This window comes from Meriones unguiculatus, chromosome 4 (assembly GCF_030254825.1).
Source record: "Meriones unguiculatus strain TT.TT164.6M chromosome 4, Bangor_MerUng_6.1, whole genome shotgun sequence".
Classification (NCBI taxonomy): Eukaryota; Metazoa; Chordata; class Mammalia; order Rodentia; family Muridae; genus Meriones; species Meriones unguiculatus.
In genome coordinates this window covers 124340797-124364569 of record NC_083352.1, presented here as the reverse complement: position 1 = coordinate 124364569, position 23773 = coordinate 124340797, and the positions used below count along the sequence as shown (strand labels likewise).

Genomic DNA, 23773 nt, shown 5'->3' with positions numbered 1-23773 from the left:
GGAGCTGGGGTTGGAGCAGAACAGGAAAGGGACCATTAAGAGCTGGAAGGGTGAGGACCAGAGCTGGAATCCCCAGGATCCCTGTAAAAGGCCAGGTGCAGCTGTGTCTGTAAATCTCCACGCTAAGGAGACAGAGGAAGGAGCTCACTGGCCAGCTAACCTAGCTGAATCCCTGAGCTCCAGGCCCTGTGAGACTGAGGGGCAAAGTGGAGAGCCACTGGAGTAGATGCCTCATGTGGAGCTCTGGCCTCCACACTCTCCCACACGTACATATGCGTATGCACACGTGTGCACGGATCCATATGCAGAAGAGTGGGGGTGTTCTTACAGTGGTGCCCTGGCAAGGGGGTACTTAGGACCCAGCTTAGGTAAAGGAGTCTGACTTTTCCCCCTGTTACACAACTGTCAATACAGCTCGATGATTTGGCATGTTTGAGACAGGGTCTCATTATGTAGCCCTGCCTGGCCTAGAACTTACCATGTAGATCAGTGGTCTCCCAACTCATAAGCCTGCTTCTGCCTCCCAAGTTCTGGGATTAAAGAAGTTTACTACCTTTGAGTTGTTGTTTGTTTGTTTGTTTTGTTTTTTGTTGTTGTTTTGGGAATTTTTGAGACAGGGTTTCTCTGTGTAGCCTTGGCTGTCCTGGAACTCATTCTGTAGACCAGGCTGGCCTCAAACTCAGATCATGCTGCCTCTGCCTCCCGAGTGCTGAGAGTAAGGGTGTAGACCAACCACCACCACTTTGAGTTTTATACTGCGTGTATCTGAGAGAGAGAGAGTTTTGTTTTGTTTGAGACTAGGTCTCTCATGCTGTGGCCGTTCATGCCTCTGAAAAGTGAGGATTACTGAAATGTACAGAAATAGGCCACCATGCCTAACTTAGGCTATGTAGTGAATTGCAGGTCAGCCTGGGCTATAAAGTGAGACTGTCTCAAAACACATGTACACACACACACACACACACACACACACAAGGTCAAACCACCACTCCCCTGCAAAGAGAGAAAATTAAATAATATAACGATTTAAGTTTTGCATGGCAAAGGACTTCATACAAATGTAGCAGGCAGATCTGCAGTAACTGCAGATCAGTCCACTCTGCTGTTTCAGGAAGTCACATTCAGGGATGGCAGCAGCTCCTTCCCACGTGCCCGAGGTCCTCTTAGTTCCTACGTACAGATCGTAGAAGATGGAGGCTCAGCTAGGAGGGGAGTGAAGCTGGGCTCTTCCCAAAGCTGCTGAAGACAGGCCCTGTTCCTCTCTGTGGGGACCAGCACGCCTTCCTCCCTGGAGTGTGCAGTTGGAGGCAACAGATGCTCTGGCAAGATCCAGAGAGATGCCATCTGCGAGGAAAACCTATTCTTAGAGAGCAGAGCCAGTCGGTGGTGGAGCCGGCCACCCCCAGCAGTGGAGGAGGGATGTCAGGGCAGGAGGCCAAGGCTGGCTGGGGAGAAGGGCAGGCTAAACACAGGACACACTTATTTCCCACAACCAGCTTCCTCCTGCGATTGTTCCATTGGAAATGGAGCAATGTTTATTGAATGCTCACTTTTACATGTATCACAGCACGCCCCTACAGACAAGACACAGATGGCTAAGTCACTTAATAGATCACGCCTTGAGCCTGACAAGCTGCTTCCAAAGCCCTTGTCCCTTGCGACCATGTATTTTGCCTCTTAGTCTACGGACCAGTGGCCAATTTTAGTTTGGGTTCCCCCAATAATAAACCCCAAGGTAAGGATTTGAGGGGAGTGATGTAAGTGGGAAGTGTTCCCAGGATGCAGTGGCTGAGGCATAAGGGAGAGAGTTTCCCATGTGCCCCTGGAGTCCCATCCTGCTAGGAGCTCCAGCAGCAGCTCACAGCGCATGGAGGCTCATCTCTGAAGGCTGGGAGCAGCCCACGGTGGTGTTGCTTAGCACTGGGTTGGTGCTCAAGGGGCAGTATTTATCCCCAAAGCTTCATGCCTGCTGCAGAGGGTGAAATAGGCACCAGCCCTCAGGCCAGGGACACAGGAGTGGCAACTGGGACAGAGGAGAGGATGGCAGAGTTCCCCACCATCTGCTCCAATGAACCTGCCTGGCTATGGTCAGCCTTCCTGCAATCTGGAGCTTGTGCGCCTTCCAGAACCAGCGGAGTAGGAAGCTCATTCAAACCATCTGCTCTGAACTTTGCAGTCAACTGCGGTAGCTGAGAGCATTGGGGGAGTCAGACACGACCCCACCTCCACTACCCCAGAGCTCTGCGGCTCATCAGCTACCTGAGCCAACTCTTGGTCCTGCCACTCACCCCTCCTTCAGCACTCTGGCTGGGGCTCCTAGCACAGCAGCCACAGTGTGGGGAACTGGAAGGATGTGCAGAATCTAGGACCCATCCCAGATCCTCTGGTCAGAATTTTTACTGTATTCAGTTGTTTGTTGGCTTAGTTTTGTGAGAGGGTCTCATGTGGTCTGGGCTGGTTTCCAGCTTGCTACGTAGCAGAACATGACCTGGAACTCCCATCCTCTGGCCTCTGCTTCCCAGGTGCTGTGAATACAGGCATGTGTCTCTATGCCTGGGTAGGAGACACGTGCCTGTATTCACAGCACCTGCACACTGAGAAGCTATCCAATGACTCACGTAGATCTCTGCCAGTCATTTCAAACACAAAAAGACAAGAGGGGAGGGCCTATTGTGAGTAACGTCCTGCACTAAACCAAGGGTCTCAAATTGGCAGCCTCTGGCCCAGGCTTTCATAAGAGCTGTTTTGATTCTCCAGACTAACGGTTTTTAAAACCCCCGCCTGGCACACGATTCTCCAGTTCCCTGTGACCCATTCCCCCTGTGGCATAGCACTCCAAGCACTTCCAGTTATGCACCAAAAGCTAATGTGCACACCTGGACTGGTTCCAAATGCCAGAACCTATAACCAATGACGGCAAAGCACGGCTGAGATTTTCTAGGTTTAAAATGAGGCACTGAAGGAAACACGGGCCTGGAAATCAGGCAGACAGTTCAAAGCATTCACGAGGCCCTATCATAGTAGCCATGTTACTTTAGGCAAGTTAACTCCTCTCTGACGCCGTTTCCACATCTGGAAAACATGGATCAACACATATCCTTGCAAGGTGACTGTATGGAATAAAGACAACCAGGCCCAAAGCAGCCAGGAGAAAGTAGAAACTTGCTGGGCAGAAGTAACTGGCAATAGCGGCACAGGTGTCATAAAGCATCCAATGTGGGAATCGGGAATCTGTGATTACTCTCATTTCTGAGGCTTGAGGTGCTGAGGGGTGGTCATTTTCCCTCAGGGATGCATCAAAGAGTGGGTGCCGGGCTCAGGCTGTCTTTAGTTCCAAATTTTCATTGTGTAGTGGAACCTTCTGCACGGATAGCTGTGCTACTTGATACATGCAGAACACAGCTGCCAGTGCTGAAGATGCAGGGCAAGAAAGGCTGTCGTTAATCCTTCATATTGATATGTGTTGCAATGCCACAGTTTTGGAAATATTGATTTAAAATAGAATTAAGGTCTGAGGCTGGAGAGACGTGTTAGTGGTTAAGAGCACTTAGTTCAGCTGGACATGGTGGCGCACACCTGTAATCCCAGCACTCAGGGAGGCAGAGGCAGGTGGATCGCCATGAGTGCGAGGCCAGCCTGGTCTACAGAGCGAATTCCAGGACAGCCAGGGCTACACAGAGAAACCCTGTCTTGGAAAACAAGACAAAACGGAGCACTAAGTGCTCTTGCAGAGGACCAGGTTCATTTCCTACATGGCGGCCCATAGTACACCCACAGCTCCAGTTCCGGGGGACCCAGCACCCTCTGCGGACTTCTGCCGGCACCAGGCCCACACATGGCACACAGATGTACATGCAGGCAAACACAGGATTAGGGCTAATTTTACATGTTAGATGTTCTTTAAATCTTTATTTTCATTTATTGTATATATGCCTATGCATGTGTGTGTGCATGCGCACATAAACGACAAGGCACATGTGAAGGTCAGAGGACAACCTGCAGGATCTGGTTCTCTTCTTCCAACAGGTCACTAATGTGGAACACAGGGATCAGACTCGGTGGACAGGCACCTTGACTCAGACAGTCATCTGCCTAGCCCTTTTTTCCTTTTCTTTCTGTCTTCATTCTTTCTTTTTTCTTTTTTTTAAAGACATAGTCTTATGCATCCCATGCTGGCCTGAAACTCACAACCCTACTGCCACAGCCTTCTTGGTAAGTTTAGAAGTTTTGTTCCCAGCGCTGGCGAGGTCTTCAGGGTCTTGCAGGATCTTGGCAAGTGCGGTATCCTAAGCTAGCCCTGCAGCTCTCGAAGGACCTTAAGGGCACAGGTGGCTCATGCTGTGTTCCTCCTGGGCAGTGAGGCCCCACAGCTTCTCAATAGAATAACTTAGACAAAGAATTTAGCGTTTCTCTTTTTTTTTTTTTTTGTAACCTATTGCCCACTGGCAAGGAGCCCTCTGACACAGTGCAGGGGAGGGCTATCATATCCGCCAGGAAGAAAATCTCCTCCACGGGCCCTCCCCTGAACTGAGCGGCCTGGGGTCCAGGGAGCGATGCGGCTAGCCCGGGCCTTACAGAAGTCGGAGGAGCAGCTGCAAGGAAGGCCCAGACTCCTCAGCCGGGCTCCAGCCACTTGCTACACTATTCAAAAGTACCTGGTGGGTGCAAACCTCGGTACTTTTACTTCAGCAAATGGAACCCTGGGATAATACAAGTTGGAGTGTGAGGTCTGTGACTGGAGAAGGCGGATCCCCCGCGAGGGCGGGCGCACGGGGCCGCTGGCGGACGCAGTAGGGCGGAGGAGCTCCTTCAGCACCGTGGGCCTTGTTACTTGGAGGGGCGGCTCTTGTTGAAGATGAGGAAGTCTGAGAGGTCGTGCCACACGTTGCTGTCCTCGTAGAGGTAGGTCATGGAGGACCGCAGCGACGGCTGCAGCGTGGGCCGGTGGTACTCGAAGAGCCACAGCACGAGCCCCCAGACCACTGCCGTGTGCAAGGGGAACGGGTCCCACCTGAGCTTGGGGAGGTAGCCCTTCTCCACTCCCAGGCGGCACAGGGCGAACAGGACGCGTGACGTCAGGTACATGTTGATCTGCAGCAGGGAATGCGGGGATTCAGTCAGCACGGCCACCGACAACCTTCACCTCCCACCCAGCCGTGGGCGCCTGCCGTCGACTATGTGCCCGCTCCGCGGTTTTCAAAGTTACCGTGCGAGATGACCGAGGTGGGGTGCAGCAGGCATATCTTTGTATGTGCGCGGGGCATGTGTGTGCTGGGTGGATGGGCACCTGTGTGGAGACCAGACACTGACTCTGACTTCCTCAGTTCCCTCTCTAGCCTAATTTTTGTTTTGTTTTGTTTTGGTATCTTGGAGACAGGCTCTCCCTGGAACTAGCTATGTAGACCAGGCTGGCCTAGAACTCACAGAGATCTCTGCTTGCCTCTGCCTCCTGAGTGTGGGGATTAAAGGTGTGAGCTACCAGGCCCAGTTCTGGCCTCATTTCTTTTTCTCTGTGTCAAGTTGACAAATACAGTAATTTTTTAAATGTCTTAATACTCCTTTCAATTTACAGCCAGGTGTAGTGGCACACGCCTTTCTTCAATTCCCACTGTGAGTTTGAAGCTAGCCTGGTCACACAGTGAGTTCTGGGACAGCAGGGGCTGTGTAGAGAGACCCTGTTTCAACATCCTTTCCCCACAAAGCTTTTAATGTCCAAACGTTTTTTCTTTTTAAAGTTTTTTTTTTTTTTTTTTTTTTTTTTAAGATCTAAAAGCCACTCTTAATCTCTGAGCTAGAGACCCATCCTGCCCCCTACCCTATTTGTTGAGACAAGAGTTTTTCAGTGAACCAGGAGTATACCAATTTGGCGAGGCTGGCTGACCCTAAGTCCCAGGGATTCACCTCTTTCTGCCTCCCAAATACTGGGATCACAGACAGATGCTTCTGTGCCTGTTTAAGAAGACAGTAAACTGGGTGTGGTGGTGCACACCTGTGATCTGGGAGGCAGAGGCAGGTGGATCTCTGTGAGTTCAAGGCCAGCCTGGGCTACAAAATGAGTCTAGGACAGCCAAGGCTACACAGAGAAACCCTGTCTTGAAAAAAAAACAAAACAAGAAAAAATAATTTATTTATTTGTGTGTGGGGTGATGTGCTTGTATATAAATATGTGTGTGTGTGCTGTGTATGTGTGTATTGAGTTTGTGTGTGTGTGTGTGTGTGTGTGTGTGTGTGGTGTTAACTTGAAGAAGTTGGTTCTCCTATGACATGGTTCCAGGGATCAAAGCCAGGTCATCAGGTCTGTCAGCAAAGCACCTTAACCTGCTGAGCCATCTTGCCAGCCTTTGCCTTTTTTTTTTTTTTTAATTTATTTTTCCTTTTTTGTTTGTCTTTTGGTTTTTCGAGGCAGGGCTTCTCTGTGTAGCCTGACTGGCCTGGACTCACTCTGTATATCAGGCTGGCCTTGAACTCAAGAGATCCACCTGCCTCTGTCTCTTGAGTCCTAAGATTAAAGGTGTGTACCACCACCCACCACCCCTGGCCTTAGTGTGTGTGTGAGCATGTGTGTATGTGTGTAAGCCAGAGAATACCACCAAGTGTTGTTCTTCAAAAGCCATCCACCTTGTTTTGTTTGTTTGTTTTTTAATCTTTTTTTTGAGACAGAATCTCTCCCTGCCCTGGAGTCACTGTTTGGACAGAGTGTCTGGCAGCCTAGAAAGCCTCAGGGATCTCCTGTGTCTGTGTCCCCAGCGAGGGCATCATCACAAGTAAGCATTAGAGTGCTTACCTTTTCATGTGGGTTTTGGGGACCAAACTCTGGGCTTCATTTTGTAAGCACTTTGCCAAGAGAACTACATCCCGTATTAGAAGCTGGGTTTCCTTGTTTGTTTTTTAAGGCAGAGTATCACTGTGGTGCCCTGGCTGTCCTGGACTCACTATGTAGACCTCGAACTCACAGAGATCCACCTGCCTCTGCCTCCCCTGCCAAGTACTGGGATTAAAGGCATGCAACCACTATGCCTGGCTCCCTTTTTAGAAAATTTTATTAGAAGTTTTAAAAACGAATTATAAGCAGTTCAAATATTTAAAAAGTGAGGCATAAGAAGAAGGAGAAAATTTTGGATATCCTTGAAATTCCAATTTTTTTTCTTGTGAAGCTAGCTGGGTGTACGTAATAAATTCCAGGCCAGCAGGGGATACATGAAAAGACCTTATCTCAGAGAAAGGAAAACCACAGATGAGAGACAGTCACAGTACATATCTGCAAGGCATTAGCATGTAGACGATCTGAAAAAATGTCCTCAGAGCTCAAAAGAAAAATGTGAAATATTCTATTTGGAAAGTGAGGAAAAGACATAAATGTTTCATCAAACAGGATGTACAGGTGGCAAATGAATGATAGTGAGGAAGTTTTCCATATCATCAGCCACGAGGGAAAAGGCAACGTAAAGTCACAATGAGATGCACTATCACAATGGCTAAGACAGAGCCAGGGAGATGGTTTAGGGGTTGAGGGCACTTGCAGCAAAAGCCTGACAACCTGGGTTCGATCTCCAGAGTCAACAGAGGAAGGACAGAACCAACTCCCAATAATTGTCTTCTAATCTACACACATACATCATGGGAGATGCATGCCTGCACTCACAATCATATCACACACACACACACACACACACACACACTAAGAACTTTAAAACATGGATAAAATATACCATGTAGTAAACCAATTTTTAGCAAGGCTGTAGAGAAACTAGACAAGCCAATCTGATCTCCATGGTGATAATGTAAACAGGACAGTCACTCTGAAAAACAGTTTCTTAGAAGGCTGTTGGGTTGCCTGTCTCTGTCTCTCTGTGTCTCTCTCTGTATCTCTGTCTCTGTGTGTCTCTCTGTCTCTCTCCCTGTCTCTGTCTTTCTCTCTGTTTCTTTATGTGTGTCTCTTTGTCTCTGTCTCTCTGTCATCTTTCTCTGTCTGTCTCTGTGTCTGCCTGCCTGCCTGTCTCTCTTTCTCTTTCTCTCTCTCTCCTCCCTCCCTCTCTCTCTCCCTTTCTTGGCAGGTTTTTTTAAAACCAAGCATGCATATACCACACAACCCACAATTACACTCTTGGGCTTTTATCCCAGAAAAATGAAAACTTATGTTCACAGAATAATATGTTCTTCTCAGATCTACCTGTAATACCCTACAGCTAGACACTTCAAATGTCCTTCAAAGGGTGATTATTAAAAAACAAACAAACCCTTTGGTACTTCTATACTACTTAGGGATAAATTAAGCCAGACTGGCCATACTTGACTATAATCCCAGTGCTCTGGAGGCTCAGGGAAAATTGCCAAGACTCAAGGCCATCTTGGGCTACAGAGCAAGACAATATAAGAAAAAAAAAAAAAAAAAAGCTGGTTGTGGTGGCATATGCCTATGATCCAAATACTGGGGAAGCAGAGGCATCAGGAGTTCAAGGCCAGCCTCAGCTATATATTGAGTTTGAAGCCAGCCTGGGTAACATGAGACCCTCTCTAAAAAAAAAAAAAAGAAAAGAAAAGAAAAGGCTGGAGAGATGGAGCATTTGCTGCTCTTGCAGAGGACCAGGCTCAGCTACCAACACCCCTATGCTGCTCACTACTTTCCATAACTCCTGTTCCAGAGGCTCCAGAACCCTCTTTGGTCTCCCCAGGCATCAGGCATACAGGTGGTGCACACACATACATGTAGGCAAACACTCAGGCACATAAAAGAAAAATAATTTGTTTTAAAAGAAAGAAAGAACCGGCCAGTGATGGCACGCATCTTTAATCCTGGCACTCAGGAGGCAGAGGCAGGCTGATCTCTGAGTTTCAGGACAGCCTGGTCTACAGAGTGAGTTCCAGGACAGCCAGAGCTATACCAGTCTTAAAAAACCTCAAAAAAAAAAAAAAACAAACGAAAAAACAAAAAATCTGGGGCTGGAGAGATGGCTCAGCCGTGAAGGATATTCACTGGCTACAGTGGCTGCTCTTTCAGAGGACACAGAGTCAGTTCCCAGCATTCACACAGCAGCTCACAACCGTCTGTAACTCCAGTTCCAGGGGATCCAATGCCCTCCATGGATACCAGACACACGTATAGTGCATAGACACACATATAGGCAAACACACATATATAAAAACGTCCTCTGAAAACCTTCTTACAGGGCTGGAGAAATAGCTCAGAGGTTAAGAACACTGGCTGCCCAGAGACTCATACTCCAACCAAGGACCATGCATGGAGATAACCTAGAACCCCTGCACAGATGTAGCCCATGGCAGTTCAGTGTCCAAGTGGGTTACATAGTAATGGGAAGAGGAACTGCCTCTGACATAATCTGATTGGCCTGCTCTTTGATCACCTCCCCCTGAGGGGGGAGCAGCCTTACCAGGCCACAGTAGAGGACAATGCAACCACTTTTGATGTGAACTGATAGACTAAGATCAGAAGGAAGGAGAGGAGAACCTCCCCTATCAGTGGACTTGGGGAGGGGTATGCATGCAGAAAGGGGAGGGAGGGTGGGATCGGGAGGGAAGGAGGGAGAGGCTTATGGGGAGATACAAAATGAATAAAGTGTAATTAATAAAATAAAAAAAAAACTAAAAAAAAAAAAAAGAACACTGGCTGTTCTTCCAAAGGTCTTGAGTTCAATTCCCAGCAACCACATGGTGGTTCACAACCATCTATCATGAGATCTGGTGCCCTCTTCTGTTGTGCTAAGGTGTACATGAAGGCAGGACATTATATACATAATAAATAAATCTTAAAAAAAAAAAAAAGAAAAGAAAACCTTCTTACAAGATGAAAATGTGCCCACAGACTTCTCATTTCTAGGCACGAGCAGCCTACAACATGCACAAACGACAGACAGCCACTGTGCTGTATGACCACGAAGGCCGGTCCCCCTCCCCTATGCAGACAGCACTGGGGAAAAGTCCATCCGTGCCCAGGCAGCAGGCACTGGCTCTGTCAGCGGCTTGAGTTTACAGGGAAATGGGAACTTCTGTTTCCATTTATTTTCTGATTTTATCATGATGTCTCTAAGCAGTTGGGAGGAGACAGGCAGAGTCTGCCCTTTCAACAGATACTGGCCACCCATGCTGCCCTTTTTCCCCCAAAGAATCAGTCCATTTCATATCAGCTACCAAGTTTGCAAAAATAGTCATAGTAATCCATGGTATTAAAGATCTTAAAAAAATGTATTCTGCTTATTATTATTTTATTTTAGGGGGAGGATGCAGGGCATGTATGCCATAGCACAAATACAGGGTCAGAGGAAAACCTTCAGAAGTCGGTTCTTTCTTTCCACTGAGTGTGAGTCCCAGACATCAAATTAAGTTGTCAGACTTAACGGCAAGCAACTTTTTCTGGTGAAGTACCTCACAAAGCCCTCAGAGTTGTTCTCTCCCTCCCTCTCTCTCTCTCTCTCTCTCTCTCTCTCTCTCTCTCTCTCTCTCTCTCCCTACCTATCTACTTTTAAGACAGGTTCTCTCTATGTAGCTCTGGCTGTTCTGGAACTCACCGTGTAGCCCATGCTGGCCTCGAACCCATAGATACCTTCCTGCCTCTGCCTCCTGAGTGCTGGGGATATTTAGGTCTTTTAATGTACACAGACATTCGACACATAACCTGTGTCATTTCTAGTACTGGTAGAAATCTCTGTAGGTGATCCTGGGGGAGAGGCGTACTGATTTTGTTCATCTTTTCAAAGAACCAGCATTTCTCTTTTGATTTCCTGTTTTCAATTTCCCTGAGTGCTATTTGTTTGCTTTGAGATGCAGCCCAGGCTGGCTTCTAATTGGTGACTTAGTCTCCTCAGTCTCTAAGTGTCCTACCACACCCAGGTCAAAGTACATAAAACAAAACAAAACAAAACAAAAAAAAAAAAAAAAAAACAACACAAGACTAGAAAGATGGCTCACCAATGAAGAGCATTTGCTGCCCTTACAGATGGCCTAACACCTCTATAGGGTGGTAATTCCCTGTCCAGAGATGTTAACAGCCCCTTTAGGCCTCCATGCACACCCACACACAGAGGCACCTGCACATTAATAAACGGCTAAGAACTCATGGCAGCATCCAGGTGATGCATATCTGTAATGGCAGCACCTGGGACAAGGCAAGAATCTGAGGAGGAGTTCAAGGCAAGCCTCAGCTATACAGCAAGCTCAAGGCCCACCTGAACAGGACAAAACCTTTCTCACCACCACCACCAAAATCCTTGTCCCACAGAGCAGCAGACACACTGATGTGGGGAGCCCTTGGATTCCAACTGTGGCTTGGTCTACAGATGGGAAAAATTGCACTGGTTGGTGGCGGCCTGAGCCTACAATCCCAGTGTTCAAGAGGCATAGGCAGAGGCAGGTGGATCTCCATGAGTTCAAGGCCAGCCTTGAACTGAGTGAAGTCTACAGAGTGAAGTCTACAGGGCTATACAGTAAAAGGTTGTCCCGACCCCACCTCCAAAAATGAGAAAACTGAGGGAAAAGCAACCCTTCCCAAGGTCACACAGGGACCTGAGAGACTCAGACCTCAGACACAGACAATGGCCAAGAGTTCATCTTCTTGGCCATCACCTTCTCTCAAGGAAAGGGCACCCCGCCGGCCCTGTCCCACCCCAGGAAAGCCTTTACCTGGCTATTGATGTTATTGTTCTCCCCAAACAGCAGGATGCCCCCGATGAAGGCAGCCAGGAAAGAGTGCATCTGGTGCGTCTCGCCTTGCACATGGGACTGGAGGGCACAGAGACTCTTATAGGTGAACACAAAGCAGGCCAGGTTCCGAGAGTGGAGGTACGTGGCTTTCAGAATGGCGTCCAGCTTCTGTCTGAGACTGCACGAAAAGAAAGCCCCCATGACTGCAGGCTCAGCTGGTCCAGCAGGTTCCGCAGGAGAAGACACAGATCTGAATTAGGCAAGGATGCTCCATGTCCTCAGGGGCACTGCTCTCTCACCAGATGGGGACCTTAACTCAGCGTCACTACCTCAGAGGGCCACTCCCGGTCACCTTGCTTTAATGAGTACCCCTTTCTCTGCTTATTATTTCCTTCATGGCTCTCATCGTCATTTAACATTTGTAGGCTGGCCTATAAAGTCCCCCTGTCCTCAGTATAAGCTCCTAAGCAGGGTCTAGATCTTGCTTGTTCATCCTAAAGGCACAAAACAGTGGCCCGGCACGCAGTAGGCGCTTAACAAATGGAAGAGGTGAGCGAACAGTGAATAAATGAGTGAGTGCCTACTGTGAGCTGACTCTGCAGATAGAATTCTGAGAAATGACAGATCTGCTTTCTGCCTTGAGGCGCTTCTGAGGGGGAAACATAATTATCAAGACAAGAATCAAACATCGGCTTTGACGAGAGTTGGTCCTAGACTCTGAAGGACAGGGAGGCATCTGTGAGGAGCATGCTGCTCCCTGGGCAGAAGACTCACCACAGGCAAAGGCCCCCAGGACAGACCCAGAGGAAGGGAGCAAAGCAATGGAGAGAGGCCAGTGTGGGCTCGAGAGAGCCAGGAGCAGGGACTGTGTGTGGAGAAGGGAGATGAGGTCAGCTACCTGCACGTGCTCTTCCTTTTGAGATAAAGAATTGATTCAGTCCATCTTCTCTTCGTGTGTGTGTGTGTGTGTGTGCGTGCGTGTGTGTTCAGAGATCTACCTGCCTGTGCCTCCTGAGTACTGGGATTAAAGGAATATGCCACCATGTCCAGCTATGAGTAACATGCTTAGAGCAAGAAAATTGGATTGGAGCTGGGCATGGTGCCATACTCCTGGGTGAAATGGGAGGAGTGAGAGTTGGGGACCAGCCTGGGCTACAGAGCAAGACCCTCTCTCAAAGACTAAAGCCAGGTGTGGTGCCACTTGCCTTTCATCCCAGCACTCAGGGAGACAGAGCAGAGTCTGGTGGATCCATGTGAGTTCGAGGCCAGCTTGGTCTACAGAGCAAGTCAAGGAGAACCAAGGCTACACTGAGAAACCCTACCTCAGAAAACCAAAACCAACCAAACAACCAAACAAAACACTATAAACAAAAAGTAAGGCCAGACATAGTATTGCTGGCCTTTAATCCCAGCTCTTGGGAGGCAGAGGCATGTAGACTTCTGTTGGGTTTGAGGCCAGCCTAGTCTATACAGTGAGACTCTGCCTCAAAAAATGAAAAACAAAACAAAACAACAACAAAAAAAAAAACCTGAAAAAGTAAGCAGGTAGCCAGCACTGCCCTTCCCCTCAAGATGTCTCTAAGTCTGGACTGCCTGCCTGGCCACCCAGATCTGGGCCACCACGCCAGGACATGCATGGCTTCTTGCTACACACCTACTTCTGCTCCTGTCATTCCTTCCTCCCGCTTAGAGCCGTTCTCGACCAGGCAGCAAATGATTAATCTTCATGCTGTTAAACCTCAGGAAGCCATGGAACCTGTTCTCCCAGCTATTGGGGAAGCTGACTGAGGTAGGACTTGAGCCTCACAGTATGCGGGCAGGCTGACAACACAGCTGGACTTCATCTCAAGGAGCAAAAAACAAAGGAACCAAAACAAAGAAACAAAACCCCCAAACATACAAAGCCTCTGGAGAAGGGTTGGAGAGATGGCTCAGGGGTTAAAGAACACAGACTGCTCTCACGGAGGACGTGAGTTCAGTTCCCAGCACCCACGGGAGGTGGCTGTGACACCCTCCTCTGGCCTCCAAGGGCACCCGAATTCATGTGCACACATTCAGGGATAGAGAATTTTTTGCAGGAGTGGGGGGGGGGCGGGGCGGAGGGAGATTTGAGACAGAGTTTCTCTATGTAGCTATGGCCGTCCTGGAATTCTCTCTGTAAACCATGCTGGCCTCGAATTCATAGAGATCTGCTTGCCTCTACCTTCCAAGTGCTAGGATTAAAGGCCTGTGCCACCACCCCTGGCCAGAGATATATAATTTAAAATGAAATAATTTTTTTTAAAAAACCTCACAGGAAGTCAAACAGTGGCATTTCTCCCCACACTCAAAATGTTACAATTTCCTGTTCTCACTTAAAAGGAGAGCCAAGCTCCTCTCTCCGGCCTACAGCTGGGCATACATGGCCCAGTTCCTGCTAGGGCCCTCTACGCCTCTCCCTTTCAACCTGTTTGTGGCCGACTTCTCAAACTCAGCCCCACCTCTGGCCCTTCCTGGCCATCAGCAGCTTGTGAACTCTTTTCCCTAATATCATTAATGTTCATTTTCTGCTACCTCCATCTAAAAGATAAGTCATAAAAAGACAGGGATCTTTGTCTGTTTTGTTCACTGCTACATCCTTAGCAGCCCGAACAGTGTCTTATCACACAACAGATGTTCATTAAATAGTTGGTGATTAATGAATAAATTCAGTGGGTTTGTATTTGTTTTTTTCAAGACAGGGTTCCTCTGTATTTCCCTGGCTGTCCTGGAACTGGCTCTATAGACCAGGCTGGCCTCAGGAATCTCACAGAGATCTGCCTGCCTCTGCCTCCCAAGTGCTAGGATTAAAGGTGTGTGCCACCACTGCCCCGTTTTGCTCTTTGTTTTTTAAGCTTTATTTTTATGTGGAAGAGCGTTGTGCCTGATGTATGTAAGTGCACAGTGCGCATGCCAGGTGCTCTCTGAGGCCAGAGGAGGGCGCCGGATCCTCTAGAGCGAGAGTTAACAGTTACCATGCTGGAAACTGAAGCTGGTCCCCTGTAGGAGCAGCAAGTGCTCTTAACCACTAAGCTGCTTCTCTAGTTCCACACATTCAAGCTTAAAAAAAAAAAATCTGTGTGAGGCGTGGTGCCATATACCTTTAATCCCAGCACTCAGGAGGCAGAGGCAGGCGAATGTCTGAGTGCGAGGCCAGCCTGGTCTACAGAGCTAGTTCCAGGACAGCGAGGGATACATAGGGAAACCCTGTCTTAAAAACACACACAAAAAAGGGTGGGGAGGTGGCTAGAGAGATGGCTCAGAGGTTAAGAGCACTAGCTGCTCTTCCAAAGGTCCTGAGATCTGGTGCCCTCTTCTGGCATGCAGGCATGCATATAGGCAGAACATTGTATACATAATAAACAAACAAACAAACAAACAAACAAGTATATCAATCAATCAATCTTAAAAAAAAAAAAAGGATTTAGGATCCTGTCTCAAAAACTAAACAAAACAAAAAGAGTTGGGGCTATAGCTCAGTGCCAGTGTGTTTGCCTATTATGTTCTTGGCTCTGGAGAGAGAAAGAAGGGAAAAGAAAAGGAAAGAAAAGAGAGGGAAAGAAAAAGAAAAGATAAGCTTTGGAGGGCAAAAAGCCCCAACAACGACGAAATAAAAATGCTAAAACAGAAATCTTGCGACTCGCACTCAGCCCGCCCTCGGAGTAACCGATGCCATCATCACCACAATCACTGTGTCTGACTCTTGTAAGCTGCAGATGTGTCTGTAGCCATAAGGACTGGACTGCAAGGCATTTTCTGAGCAAGGCCTTGAAGGAAGAGTTACAGGGACTTTTGAGTCCCGGCGCACTGAAGCAGGTGCGGGGAGATCACAGACAGATCCCCTGAGGACGGACAGGTAGGAAGCAAATGAAGGCTGGAAGAGGACAGGCCACTCCTGGAAGTGGGCACGCACCAGCAAACATGTGGGGGCAGGAGTACCAAAGCATGTGCCTGGAACAGAGCCAAGAAAGCCCACAGCGGACGCTGTAGAGACTCAGCCGTGGCCAGACTGCAGAGGCCTTCAATCTGGTGGCTGGGTCTCTTTGGAGACTAGTGAGGGGCCACAGGCGGTTTCAAGCAGGGGACACAGGATCCCACTTGGACTATAGGAGCACAGTCTCATATAGGAAACCTCCACACCCATCCTGGCCTGAGGGCTGACCACATGCGTTCTCTCCCCGTAGGTATGCAGAGAGGGTAGGTACCTGCCACTCCGGAAGAGGAAGGTCATGACCAGTGCATGAGGCGCCCGGATTTTGACTCCATAGCTGTAGAAACAGAAGAAAACATTTACTAACCCATCACTGTTGCAGTTTCCAGGCCCTCCCTTTGATCCCTGGTCCTCTCCTGCCACTCCGGATTCTGATACCACAATGTTGGCTGCCCAGTTATATCTGGGCTCAAGTTCTAGAGTGGCCTTTGACTTATCTTTACCTTCTCAGAGCCTCAGTTTCCCTAACTAAAGGAATAGAGGGACAGGTATAACTCCGATGGAAGAAAGTGAAGTGTGCAGGAAGCACCCACCACTCCTGCCCACCTGGCTTCCCAGAGCCGCTCCCTCCGTTCCTCCCAAGCCTCCTACTGCAGCCAGGCTCAGCTTTTATTAATTTCAAATCAGTTAAATACACTGACTTATTGTTATCACTAATACTTTTTTATCACATTTACTCCCCGACACAGAATCTTACATTGCATTGGCTGGGCTGGAACTCACCTGTACCTAGCCTCAAGCTCAGAAAAGCCAAGTGTAGTGGCTGCACACCTTTAATCCCAGCACTCAGGAGGCAGAGGCAGGGGAATCTCTTGAGTTCAAGGCTAGCCTGGTCTACAATGCAAGTTCCAGGACAGCCAAGGATGTTATACAGAGAAACCCTGACTGAAACAAACAAATAATAAACAAATAAATAAAAACAAAAGACCCCAGCCTCATAGAGACCTGCCTGCCTATACCTCCTGAGTGCTGGGATTATAGGCATATGCCACCATGTCCATTATTATTATTGTTTTGGTGGATTTGAAAATTAATATTTTTGTGTATGTGTGCTAGCTAGTTTTATGTCAACTTCACACAAGTGATAATTATCTGAGAGAAGGGAGTCTTAATTAAGAGAATGCCTCCATAAGGTCAGGCTGTAGGCAGACAAGCCTGTGGGGCATTTTTTTTAAATTAGTGAGTGATGGGGAGGGCTGAGGCCTTTGGTGATGTCTGGCAGGTGGTCAGGTTTTTATAATAAAGCAGACTGAGCTGGTGGTGGTAGCACAGGCCTTTAATTCCAGCACTCGGAAGGCAGATACACACAGATCTCTTGAGTTCAAGGCCAGCCTGATCTACAGAATGAGTACCAGAAGAGCCAAGGCTACACAGAGAAACCCTATCTTGAAAAAAAATAAAAAAGTAGACTGAGCAAGCCATGAAGAGCAAGCCAGTAAGAGGCACTCCTCAGTGGCCTCTGCATCAGCTCCTGCCTCCAGGTTCTTGCCCAGTTTGAGTTCCTGCCTTGGGTTCTTTCAACGGACTGTGACTCAGGATATGCAAGCCAATAAACCCTTTCCTCTCCAAGCTGTTTTTGATAATGGTGTTTCATCATAGCCCTAGTAACCACAGGTAAGACAACATGCATGCCACAGCATGTGTGCATGTGAGAGAGAGAGAACAGCTTGCAGGAGTCAGGTTTCTCTTTCTACCCAGAAATCAAACTCGGGTCTTCAGGACTGGCGGTAAGTGCTGTCACTCACTAAGCCATATGACCAACCCTGGCTTGCTTTTGTTTGTTTCTGTGTGTGTGTGTGTGTGGATCTCAAGTAGCCGGTCTCCATAGCTGACACTGGCCTAGAACTCCTGATCTTCCTACCTGCACCTCCTCAATGCTGGGATTGTACCTGTGTGCTACAGGGGGTGCCTAGTTTAATTTATTATTTATGTGTGTGTGCGTACCACACATGTATGGTGCCGTTGGTGTCAAGAAGAGGTGTCAAATCCCCTAGACCTAGAGTTACAGGTGGCTGTGAGCTACCAACTGTGGCTGCTGAGACCCAAACTCAGGCCCTCTCTGGAACAGTAAGTGCTCTTAACCACTGAGCAATCTTTCCAGCCCCATGCCTGGCTTCTTACTCTTTTTCATCAGACACCTTGTGCTGGGTAGGTTTTACATCAGTTTGATGCAGGCTGAGTCCTCTGAGAAGGAGCCTCAACTGAGAAAGTATCTCCAGGCGATCAGGCTGTAGGCAGCCAAGCTTGTAAGGCATTTTCTTAATCAATGATTGATGGGGGAGGACCCAGAACACTGTGGGTCCCAGCACCTCTGGGCCAGTGGTCCTCAGTTCTGTAAGAAAGCAGGCTGAGCAAGCCATTAAGCAGCACTCCCCATGGCCTCTGCATCAGCTCCCGGTTCCTGCCCAGTTTGAGTTCCTGCCTTCAACAGACTGTGACTCAGGCTGTAGAAGTCAAACAAACCCTTTCCTTTCCAAGTTGCTTTTGGTCACGCCATTTCACCATAGCGATAGTAACCCTAAGGTACACCTTCACCCTCATTTCTACAGCCGAGTCTAGCCTTACAGTCCTAAAATCCCTGAAGGCCTGAGACAACGGTTATGAGCCACATACTGTTGTCACCTGAATATTCACTGAGGGCTTCAAAAAGAGAAGGGCGCCAGCACTCAGGAGGTGGAGACAGGTGGAACTCTGAGTTTGAGGCCAGCCTGGTCTGCATAGCGAGTTCCAGGACAGCCAGGAATACAGAGAAACTATGTCTTAAAAAAGGAGGGGGGCAGGGGAAGAAGGTACTCCACTGGCACACGCCATTAGCCTGGTACTTACATGAAACAACAAATTGCAAGACTCAGGCACGGGATAAATAGTTCAGAACGTAAGGTGCTGGCACAGTGAACATGAGGTGCCACATAAGAGCCCACTAGTGCAGTGGAGCTCGTCAGCAAGCCAGACTGTGGAGACAGAGATGGGCTCACTGGTGTGCCAGCCTAGCCAGTGCATGAGCCCCAGGCCCAGTGAGAGACACTGCCACAAAACCCAACACAAAAAGTGATGAGGGCCCGGCGTGGTGGCACACGCTTTTGATCCCAGATCTTGGAGGCAGAGGCGGGTGGATCTCTGTGAGTTCAAAGCAAGCCAGGGCTACACAGAGAAACCCTATCTCAAACAATAATTTTGGGCTGGAGGAGATGTCTCAGTGGTTAAGAGCAGAGGATCGGGTTCGGTTCTCAGCACCACATGGTGACTTAAAACCATATATCTCCAGTTCCAGGGGATCTCAAATGCTCTTCTGGCTTCCACAGGTACCAAGCATGTACAGGGCACATAAACATACATGCAGGCAAAACATTCATACACATAAAATAAACATATCTTAAAAAGTAGTTAATTTTTAAAATTTTTTAAAAGAGAAAACGAAGGTCAGAAGATGAAGAAAATAGTTCCATATTCAGCCTAAGGATTTGTTTTAGTCTGAATCTTCAGCATTACGGTTTGAGCTGGAGGACATGCCCACAGAAAGTGCCACGGCTGGGAAGGACACAGAAAGAGCGGAATGACGCACAAAGCCTCACTGGGAAACGCCTGCTGGCTCCGGGCTGAGTCTCTGGGATTCAAAAGAGCCAGGTGGAAAAGCATGGCTGCAGTGAAGAGGGTAAGGTGAGGGCGCTGCTCCCTAAATCTAACCCTTCAAAAGAAGAATGTCGAAGGTGTAGGGAGGTTAGGTGTGCTTGTGAGTGCACACAGCACCGTGGACGAAGACGCAAGAGACTCGCACAGGGGTCGATGGTCTACAGAGAGGGACTCAGGACAGAGGGCAGGATTAGCACGCAGGAGACCCGCTTTTTGTCTTTCGTGAATGTGTCACCTAACTTTTAAAAAATAAAATTAAAGAAAAAAAATTTAAAGTTAACAACTTTAAATGGCCCCTTTTTTGTTTTTCCCAGAAGCTACTATGATGCTCTTATCTTCGATTCTGCCCGGCAGTGGCCAGGCAGTTCCCATCTTGGTCCCTGTGGCCTTGCCTCCCCCAGTCCATTCAAAACCTTATCTCTCCTGCTTCAAGGCCTTCAGCCTCCTCCAGGCAGCCAGGAGCAGGCTGTCCTCAAGACCCTACATCTGAGAAACCCCTTCTCAGGCTCCTCAGATTCAGGTAAGATTACATCACACGTGTAATCTCGGAAACTGGCTGGCTGAGACGGGAGGACCCCGAGTTCCAGGCCAACCTGAGTTACCCTGGGTTTTTGCTGTTGTTTCGCTTTTAATAAAAATAGAGGCTAGCAAGACGTCTTGGTCAGTAAAGCGTTTGCCTTGTAAGTGCAAGGGCTGGATTGGATTCCTTGGACTCATGTAAAGAGCGAGGCGAGGTGGTGGGTACCGCTATCCTGGGAAATGGTGAGAGAGGACGCAGAGAAAGGCAGCAGATGCTTGGAGCTTCACGGCCAACTAGCCGAGCCTACTTGGTGACGTGTTAGGCCACTGAGACCCATTCTCAAACAAAAAGAGAGAGAGGAATGACACGGAGATGCTACTTGACCTCCACGGGTGCTGGCGTACATGAACAGGAGACAAGTAGGACTCGTGAAGTATTTAGGGGTGAGTTAAACGGTCACAAAGTCCAAACATCTCAGTCATCCATGCTGACCTTTCCAAACCGATGGCCTCCCCACCATACAGCAGCTTTATTTTCCCCCCACCTCCAGGTCTTTGTTAAAGACATTTCCATACCCATGATGCCCCTTCTCCTTTCTCCCTGGAAAACTCGGAATATTACCACCACTTCCCCTGAAAAGCATTCCTGAATACCACTTTGCTCTGATGTGGTATTTGTTTGTTTTGTTTTTGGTTACAGAGTCTTGTTATTGAACCCAGGCTAGCCTCAAACTCTCCATCCACTTGCCTCTAATGAATTCTAATCCCCCGTGTGTGCCGCCATGCTCAGCGCCATTACGGTAGTGTGTGAGAAGTCCCTTGGACTTCCATCCCTTAAGGACAGGCCCCGCATCATCACCACTCACAAGTATTGAGGCTCCTGCCCTGGACACTCGGGAGTGGCTGAGCTCAGTTCTAATTGTACAGAGGAGGAAACGAAGAGCAGAAGAGACAAAGACTCATTCATTTTGTACAGTGAAAGCACTGGGATTAGGGCCCAAATACCTGGCCCTGGAAAGTGTCTGTCCTGGCTGGGAATGTCCACTGAGGTGGACACACTGGGAGGTGGCTTAGGGGCAGCTGTACAAAGCCCAGATTGGGCAATGCTTGCTGGCCCAGGGGCCAGCTCCTGCTCTGTACAGATAACCTGGCAAAGGGGCTGCTGATACCTGCTGATACCAGGGCTCATCTCATCCTGGTCAAAAGCATCTGCTATGATCTGGCCAGATCCAGCAGGAGCCAGGTTCTACCTGACTAAATGTCCATTCTGAGTGTGAGTCCTGACTGTAACGCTGACACGATGTGACCAGGAGCAGTCGACAGACCCCTCAGTCACCGACACTCGTGGGATGACAGAGACAAGAGTTGTTCCTAGTTTTCAAAAAGTCACCCAAGGAAAATTTGAATGCCTACAATGGAGGAAGAACCAGGAAGCATAGAGGGACAACGTAAGTTAAAAAAAAAAAAAAAAAAAAAAGAAGGAAAGAAGAAAGTATGTCCTTGTGGCAGGGTCTCACACTGTAGCCTACACTGACCTGGAACTCACTACTTTGCACAAGTCGGCCTGTTTCAGCCTCCTGAGTATTGAGATTAGGGGCGTGTACAGCACACCAGACTGAGGAAGCTCGCGTTCCAGCCATCGACATGGACTATGAAATTATTCAGCTCTTGAGGATGACGAGCTGAGGCAGGGGATGGAAAGTTCAGAGACAACACCTAAGCAGCAGTCCTAAAAGGGTTTGTGAGGCAGGTAGACGGCGCATGCCTGTAGCAATAGCCATCAGTGTGCTCGGCGTCCTCAACAGGACCATGGAAGTACCCGGGAGACCCATTTATCAGAAAGGCATTCAAGGAAATGGCAGCAGGCTTCAAATCCTGGCGGTTGACTGGCTCAGCACCAGGCCATGCCCTGCTACCAGGATGCCAGCTTTCGGACAGAGGCTTTGCTTTGCTTCTCTGGGTCATGGCTGGTTCTGAGACGGCAGCCCCGTGAACGCATGAGGCTTAAAGAAGGTGGAACCCCCCCTCCAGGCACCAGGCAAGCAAAACGACCCCAAGCTCTCCTCTCCTACCTGTGTGAGGGGGTGATGTCAATTTACCCAGCAAGTATTAGCTGCCGTTTTTTTCTTTTTTCATTCATTGTCACTTCCCAGGAGTCATCAGTGAAAATGAGGGCCAAGGTGAAGTCACCACTTAGATGAGAAATGGGTTGTGAAGCCTTGGCAGCTGAGGAGGGGGAACCTACTAGCCAGTAAGTGACCACCTCCCTGTTAAGGGCAGAGTCCAGTTTCTTTTGTGCATACTGAGCCACCGAAGCCAAGTAGGCCAAAGGGCACACGACAAGATGGGGTGAACCGGACCCAAATGAGGAGAAACAGGTACTGGCATAGGAGGTAACTAAGCCAAGAGTATCAGGTAGAAAGCACAGAGGAGCTTTATAAGCAGGCTAGCGGGAGTCCCAGCTCAAGACTGACAAGGTGACAGAAACCCAGAATTCTCCGCTCGCTGCATCCATGGGGCACTGAGACCTACGGACACCCGAGGGCTCCTGGAGAGAGAGAGAGAGCACAGCGCGGTGGCACCGGGCCTCGAACTCGGGACCCCAGGTAGGCCCGTCCCCTAGCCATCCCTGACCGGACTCTGTGGCCCAACTCACACAGCCCCGTTCCGGAAGCCCTTAAGTACGGCCAATGCAGCGTGGTAGCGGCGCTTGCGCAGCAGCGTGTTGACAGCCTGGAGAAGAGCCCGCAGCTGCGGCGGGGCGGCCATAGCACCGGAGCGCTGGGTCGGAGAGCCCGGCTGGACGCGTTCTGACAGCCCCGGGTTCCAGTGCACAGCTCACGGCATTGGGGAGCACCGCCCCGTCGTCGGACCCATAGGCTGAGTCTGCCGTCACTCCTGAGAGAGAGCCAGTCACAGAGCACACTTGTGGCCAGGGGCGGGGACGCGCTCGCTCTCCGGAATAGCTGTCTGATTGGAAGAGAACGGAGAGTTGGTAACCAATCGCCGTGACTCGGAAGGTCTCACGCCGGATTCGTCCAATCAGAAGGCAGTTTTCTTAGGGAGAAGTTTGGTCTTAGGGGGCTTGGGAGGGGATTGTTACCTTCTTCGAGTTGGGAGTGGGTGGCTTTTGGGAGGTGACGGTGGTCTTATCTTCACACTTGGCACTTTCGATTGCCTCATAAGAATCGCAGCTAACCCTGTGGCTACACGTCTCTTTTGTTGCTGTTTGGTGTTTTGAGACAGGATCGCTTGTAGCCCAGACTGGCCTTGAACTCCGATCCCCTGCCTCTACCCCCCACACGCTGGGACTACAGGCCGGTGTCATCATACCTGTCTTCTTCTTGTTTTTAAAATACAAACTCTTTCCCAGGGCCCCCGGGAGCAGATTTATTTGATTGTAGGCCCTTGCCTCTCCTTCCACAGTCTCCCTTTTCTCCAGCCTACTGACTTAGTTTCCTTTCCTTGAGTATGCCAAGAATCCTTCTGCTTCAAAGGAGTTGCAGCTGGTGGTCTGCTTTTGAGATTCATTGCCCTTGTGCTCCCAAGACTGACTCCCTCTCGGTATTCAGGTGTTGCCTCAGGATAGCCCACAAACAGTAGCTCTGCTCACTCTGACTTATTAATCCCCGTTTTCCATTGTTGTTGTATCCTTTGTTTGTTTTTCTCTGTTGGACCCTTCACAAGTTGTAATTGTTACTACTTGCTCAATGTCCATCACCACGGACTGTGGCTTTCTTGGGGGCCAGAAAGCTGTTTGTCTCGTTTTCTGCTGTAACCCCAGCACCCAACACTAGTTTCCAGAACTAGTACTGGAAATTATCACTGCCAGAACACTGATGAGTGACATTTATCTATAATATTACGGTGGTAAGGGTCATCAGATATCAACCACACACTGAGTGCTGGCTGTAATTTACAAGGTTGTTCCCTGGTATTTGAGACACTTGATATCTACGG

At 48.9% G+C, this 23773-nt stretch overlaps 1 protein-coding gene across 4 annotated transcripts; it reads right to left on the bottom strand.

Moving 5' to 3' along the window:
- Positions 1 to 1009: 1009 nt before the first annotated feature.
- Positions 1010 to 22676, bottom strand: Pxmp4 (peroxisomal membrane protein 4). 4 transcript variants are annotated; one of them, XM_060383016.1, is made up of 4 exons: positions 17786 to 19436; positions 15879 to 15941; positions 11635 to 11833; positions 1010 to 1344 (listed from the first exon to the last, which is right to left on the bottom strand). In XM_060383016.1, exons 1-4 carry the CDS (start codon positions 18022 to 18024, stop codon positions 1171 to 1173), a joined length of 675 nt encoding a protein of 224 aa, XP_060238999.1. In that variant the 5' UTR covers positions 18025 to 19436; the 3' UTR covers positions 1010 to 1170. The 4 variants fall into 4 exon arrangements, with proteins under 4 accessions (XP_060238999.1, XP_021502909.1, XP_060239000.1 ...); XM_021647234.2 differs by lacking the exons at positions 1010 to 1344; positions 17786 to 19436 and adding exons at positions 3881 to 5091; positions 22470 to 22676; XM_060383017.1 differs by lacking the exons at positions 1010 to 1344; positions 17786 to 19436 and adding exons at positions 3881 to 5091; positions 21886 to 22415.
- Positions 22677 to 23773: the final 1097 nt, after the last annotated feature.